General features: G+C 35.0%; 1 protein-coding gene and 1 pseudogene across 1 annotated transcript; one reads left to right on the top strand and one right to left on the bottom strand.

The window, feature by feature from the left end:
• Positions 1 to 1432: 1432 nt before the first annotated feature.
• On the bottom strand, positions 1433 to 2876 carry LOC148788463 (protein WALLS ARE THIN 1-like). The gene is made up of 5 exons (XM_088880095.1): positions 2752 to 2876; positions 2382 to 2613; positions 2112 to 2270; positions 1733 to 1884; positions 1433 to 1607 (listed from the first exon to the last, which is right to left on the bottom strand). The coding sequence occupies exons 1-5, from the start codon at positions 2874 to 2876 to the stop codon at positions 1433 to 1435; spliced, it is 843 nt and encodes a 280-aa protein (XP_088736221.1).
• A 795-nt stretch (positions 2877 to 3671) lies between these two features.
• LOC148788462 (uncharacterized) lies at positions 3672 to 4639 on the top strand (annotated as a pseudogene).
• The last annotated feature ends 2027 nt before the right edge of the window (positions 4640 to 6666 follow it).

Genomic DNA, 6666 nt, shown 5'->3' with positions numbered 1-6666 from the left:
GGCATAGACATCACACATCCTGGATCAAGTAAAGACTCTGGGTTTCAACAAGCTACTGCTACATCCATTTCATTAGGAATTGATGATCTTTTAACAATACCCACTTAAAGTCTTTTGGGCCACATAATTTTAACAATTTTTCATCTTTTTATATCGCAGACATATCCTATAAGATTTTTAGTGCTGGAGGTTTTAATGATGCCAGAAGCTGCTTTTGAATAATTAACATTAATTATACTAATTTTTCCTAGTGTCGTACAAAACCCTCTACCTATATACGCTTTCATTCTTTTATTATTATTTTTTTTTACTTTTTCTTTTTTAATATTGATACACAAAATAATTCACGTACCCTCTATTCACTCAATTCTTTCTTTGTGGTTTTAAATTTAAAATATTAAGGTTTATGTTTATAATATCTCTGTCTCTTTGGACTCATTTTTCAATAAACAAAATAAAAACATACACAAAAGAAACAAGAGAATGGTCAGAAGAAGATGATGAACCCCCACACCTCCATCGCATGATCCCCATAACCTCATGTCCTTATTTAAAGACATCCCACGACCTCATTCACCCACATCCACATGCATCCATCCTCATATAAATATACTTTCATCACAAAAACACACTACACACACCGAGAGAATGAGCAAGATTGAGAATGAAGAAGAAAGCAGGTGCAGCAGATCATCAACCACGACCAAGACATTGAAATACCAAGGTGGTGGTGGTGGTGGTGGTGGTAGGAGATCATCAGGTGTAAGCTTTTCAGCCAAGCTGCCGGATGACGTTGCTGGTGGGGCATTCCACGATTGTATCTGCGCAGTCAAGTACTCGACCAATCCATTTTCCGAAATCAGAGAATCCATAATTGAAGTGCTGGAGAATGTAGGGGGAATTGGGGACTGGGACTGGGACCAAATGGAGGAGTTGATATACTGTTACATTGCTCTCAACTCCCCTCATCTCCATACTTTCATTCAAGATGCTTTCCTCAGCCTCTCTTTCTGTGCTTCCTCATTATAACAACCTCATCCTATATCATCATCTCTCTTGTCACTTGTATTTTTATATTGCATTCTACTATATTGCATTTCTTTTAGTTGTTTCAAGTATACTGTATTTTCATCCAACCAAATCAATCATACAACAACCAAATGTAATACACTTAACATACGATTGGTCACCATCATACCTGGTCAGATTAGAATTTCGCGTCTTCGATCTAGTATTGTTGCATTATCAAAATCCTGCAACTGGGTCATTGGTAACCACTATTAAGACAAAACTGATTCTGGTATCCTCTAGTCTCACAATCAAAGTATGACTGTGAAAATCTACTCCTAATTTACAATTAATTTCATGAACTTAACTTTTCATGAATATTAATGATATGAAGGTTTTCAAATGTGTAAAATATTAATCATAATTAATTTGGAGAAGCAGCTGGAACTATCGTCGCTGAGGACGCAGATTCCGGCGTTGCATCTCCACCACCAGCGCCGCCGCTTTCTTTGAGGGGGAGCAGCGTGGGTTTTGTGTCTTTGTTCTTTCCCCACAAGAATGAGTACAGCCCCGCTATAGTCAAACCCATTCCTATCAAGCTGCACTAACACCACACTCCATCTTCTCAAAATTAATTTTAAACTATATATATATATATATAAAAATTAAATACCAATTCAAATTAATTTTATTAGGAATATAAGTAATATATATGATTTTGAACCTTCCGAGGGAGATGTCTTCACCCCAGAACACAGCTTCTGCTATAGCAATTAAAATGAGGGATAAGGGATTGGACATTGATGGATATGTGGGCCCTTTTTCTGTAATTGCCCATGAGACCAGGCAAAAACTTGCAGCCGTTGCAAATATTCCCTAACACCCCGTCATTGGACAATCAAATATATATGAAATGAGATTTTTTAGTTTTGTATGGAAATTTTAATCCGAATTGGATTTTACAAGATTACAACCAATTATACGATAAATATAATATATTAGTTGTGTGATTTGTGTTATAGGATAAATAATCAAATTTAATTTAAGTAAAAATATCTATGATTGATAGCGTGTTGGCGGAAAATAGATGAATTAAATATTACCGAGTAAAAAATGGTAAGAAGCTCAAGATTCGAAGCCAATCGCCAGGCACTGGGCTTCCTGTCTATGCATACTCCAATTATGATAGCTTGAAATGATGCCAAGATGCAAGTCACAAGCGTTGCCCAATATTTATGTGGAAATACTTTGAATAGCTTCACCTGTCCATGCACGTTACATGAAATACATACATTTAAGACGAATATCATCTATCTATTGCAACACAATATATATATATATATATATAAACGAAACAAGTGATTATTAATTACCTGTAGAATGAACCAGGTACCAGCAGACAAACAACTCCCGACTAAAAACATGGTTCCTCGAGTTTTATTTTTATTGGTTTTAATGATGATCTGGTGTTGGTGGTTACGATAATGAGTTAGATGGAAGGAATTGCCCTTATATAGGGCAATAGACAATGTTCCGGCTAGGCATGACATTGCGCCTAAGGTTTTCAGCTTGTCAGTCCGACTGTGGAATCCAAGTGCTTCTATTCTTAATTAAAAAAAATACAAAGAAAATGTTGTAATATACATATGTATATATCAATTTAATCCCGAATTTAAATATTTCTTAGTTGTTTTTAGCATGATTTAAGTCATAATATATGTGTGTGTGTATATATATATATACCTTAGGATAGTTGAGAAGAGAAAAGTGATAAGTGGAATAAGGTTGAGGAAATTGGAAGCATATGTAGCTGTGGTGTCCTTGAGCCCATAATAAAATAGTCCCAGGGTCATTGATATCCTGCGCATGCATCATTAATCACTAATCACTACTTAATTATATAACTTACTAATATATATTAATTAATTGATGATCAAACTCATGAATTGGCAGCTATCTATGCATGCAATTAAAACTCACAAAAGAATAGACTGAGAAATGAATCCCCATATCATAGCCAAGCATACATATGCATGTTCTTCATTCTTCACCAATATATATTTCATAATTAGTTTTTACAAACTAATTAAAATCCAGCTTTCACATATATTAAGGAACATGCATGTATACTAATGTGACGTGGTACGTACCTACAGAATCATTTTAATTTCATTATATATAATAAATTATTGGAAGATGATGAGAGGCTGCTAATTGTACGTAGTAGAATATAATATATATTATATATAATATGTATATATGAATGCATACACCTCTTCATATTCTTTTTTAATACTCATTATGTTATACCCTTTTGTATTCCCCATTATGATTTATAATTATAATGATTTATGGTGTATTTTGTAACCATATTTTTTGTGGTCTATAAATACCACCATGTATTTCATTTGTAAATGAATTTTTGGAGTGAATAGAAAGTTTGTTGGAGAAATACATATATTTTACTTTATATTCTATTAAGAGTGATAGGCCAATAAACTTAAAATTTCTCTAAGTTTATAACACGTTATCAGCACGACGTTACGTTACGGTCGATCAAGCTTAATGACCAATCTCATAAAATTGGATTTCGTTGCTCTCGATGTTTCTGGAAAAAACTACCTATCATGGGTTTTTGATGTCGAACTACATTTGGCAAGTAGCAAATTGGGAGAAACAATAAAAAAAAAATACTATTTCTTCTTAGCAAGATTGTGCTAAAGCAATAATTTTGCTTCGTCATCATATTCATGAGAGCCTGAAGTCTCAATATTTAACAGTCAAAAGTCCTTTTCAACTCTGGAAGAGTTTAAAGGATCGATTTGACCATCAAAAGACTGTAATCTTACCACGTGCAAGATATGAGTGGATACAATTGTGACAGCAAGATTTCAAAACGATTGCTGAATATAATACTGAAATGTTTCGAATTGTATCAAAGTTGAGGTTATGTGGAGAAGATGTGACGGATGAACAAATGTTGGAAAAAATATTTTTTACTTTTCATGCATCCAACCTTGTACTCCAGCAGCAGTACAGGGAACGCGGGTTCAAAACCTATTCAGAGTTAATTTCATGCATGCTTGTTGCAGAAGAAAATAATTAGCTTTTGTTGAATAACCATCACACCCGACCGACTGGTTCCAAGCCACTTCCTGAAATTTCAGCGGCATTGTCTGAAGTAATTGCTACTTCTTCACGAAAGGCGCGTGGTCATTACCATGGCTCACCACGGGGCCATTCTTATGGTCGTGGTCGTGGCGGTCGCGGTCGCGGTAATAGTCGTGGTAATACATTGATTAATCCCAATATTCAGAAGAACAGTGTGAACAAGGCAAAGAATCAATAAGAGATAACAACAAATGCAGATCTTTGCTATAGATGTGGGATGCCTGGACATTGGTCCCGTACCTGTCGTACGGCACAACATTTGGTCAAATTATATCAGGCTTCTGTGAAAGCAAAGGGTAAAGATGTCGAGACTAATCTTGTTGAGGTTGGAATTTTAGACAATACCCACATGGATGCATCAGATTTTTTCCAATCCTTTGAAAATGATGACAAAAATCTCCCAGAGCTGCCCTTACAGTTTAGTGACATTACTGAGGATTTCGACATGTTTGTTGATTAGATTTATCTCAAATGTTATTAGTATGTTTCCAGTATTTAGTTATGTTTACTTTCATTTGTAGGGTATTTCTTTTTACCTAGTAATGCTTTTATATTTTATTAATGAAGTTTTTCTTTTACTTATTATATATCTATCTCATTTGTATAGAATGGATCAAGCCATTACAAATCTCAATGACAAGGAACATTGTCTTGTTGATAGTGCAACTACGCATACAATTTTGAGAAACAAGAAATTTTTCTCAAGTTTGTTAATGACAAGAACAAATGTGAGTACTATTTCAGGAGTTAGCAATCTTATTGAAGGCTCCGGAAGAGCTACAATCTTGTTACCTGAAGGAACAAGATTACATATCAATGATGCCTTATATTCTAGTAAATCACAAAGGAACTTATTGAGTTTCAAGGATATTCGACAAAATAGTTTTCATATTGAAACCATGAATGAAAATGATATCGAATATTTGTATCTTACAACATATAAAACTGGCCAGAAGCAAATTTTAGAAAGAATGAGAACATATACTTCTGGTTTATATGCCACATTGATAAGCTCCGTTGAAACACATAGTATCACTAACCCGTAGTTAGTTGATCAAAGTATTTTTACTTTGTGGCATGATAGACTTGGCCACCCAGGTAAAACAATGATGCATAGGATAATTGAAAATTCACATGGACACCTACTAAAGGACCTGAAGTTCCTTGTTAAAAGTGATTTTATATGTTCGGCTTGTTCTCTTGAAAAATTAATTATAAAGCCATCTATGACAAAAGTGAATGTAGAATCTCCTATGTTTCTTGAACGAATTCAAGGAGACATATGCGGGCCAATAACACCGTCATGTGGACCATTTAAATACTTTATGGTGTTGATTGACGCATCAACACGTTGGTCACATGTAAGCTTGTTGTAACACGAAATGTTGCTTTTGCAAGACTGTTAGCCCAAATTATTAAATTGAGAGCTCATTTTTCTGATTATCCTATTAAAAGGATAAGGTTAGATAATGCGGAAGAATTTACTTCTAAATCCTTCAATAATTATTGTCAATCAATTGGGATAGTTGTGGAGCATCCAGTTGCTCATGTACATACTCAAAACGGCCTAGCAGAGTCGTTAATTAAGCGGTTACAATTAATAGCTAGACCCTTATTGATGAGGTCAAAATTGCCTTCATCGGCATGGGGGCATGCAATTTTGCATGCAGCGGCTCTAATTCGTCTTAGACCTACCGCTTATCATAAATTTTCTCCATTACAATTGGTTTTCGGAAGAGAACCAAATATATCTCATTTAAAGTTGTTCGGTTGTGCGGTGTATGTCCCGATACCCCCTCCTCAACGAACTAAAATGGGGCCACAACGGAGACTGAGAATCTATGTTGGTTTTGAGTCTCCCTCAATTATTAAGTACCTTGAACCAATGACCGGTGATCAATTCACTGCTAGGTACTTGGATTGTCAATTTAATGAGACAGTATTCCCGGCATTAGGGGGAGTAGATAAGGAGATTAAAAGGAAAGATATTGCATGGAATGCAACATCTATATCTTTTATGGATCCACAGACAAATGATAGTGAACTTGAAGTTCAACGGATCATACATTTGCAAAGTGTTGTAAATAGGCTACCAGAAGCATTGATAGACACCAAAAAGGTCACAAAATCATATATTTCGGCTGAAAATATTCCAGCTCATTTAGAAGTCCTTGAAGCGATTCTAAATAAATCAAATGCATCTGAGTCACAAATACGTCGGAAGCGTGGTAGACTACTTGGCTCTAAAGATGCAAATCCTCGAAAGAGAAAGGAACATATCGTCTCAATTAATCACGATGGTAATGTGACCACTAGTGTCTCTAAGGATAAAATCCCTGAAGCGGTTTTATCTGATGACTCTAAAAGTAATGAGCAAGATCTCGAGGATAGTTACGAGATGTCTATTAATTATGCTCATAACAGTTTAGGTTGGTATCGAAAAGAAATTGAAATGAATGATATTTTTGCCTATTCTGTAGCCGTCCA

The sequence above is a fragment of the Sesamum indicum genome, linkage group LG4, assembly GCF_026168435.1.
Source record: "Sesamum indicum cultivar Baizhima isolate 11 linkage group LG4, ASM2616843v1, whole genome shotgun sequence".
NCBI lineage: Eukaryota > Viridiplantae > Streptophyta > Magnoliopsida > Lamiales > Pedaliaceae > Sesamum > Sesamum indicum.
The sequence above is the reverse complement of the archived record's forward strand: the minus strand, read 5'-3'. Positions and strand labels throughout refer to the sequence as shown.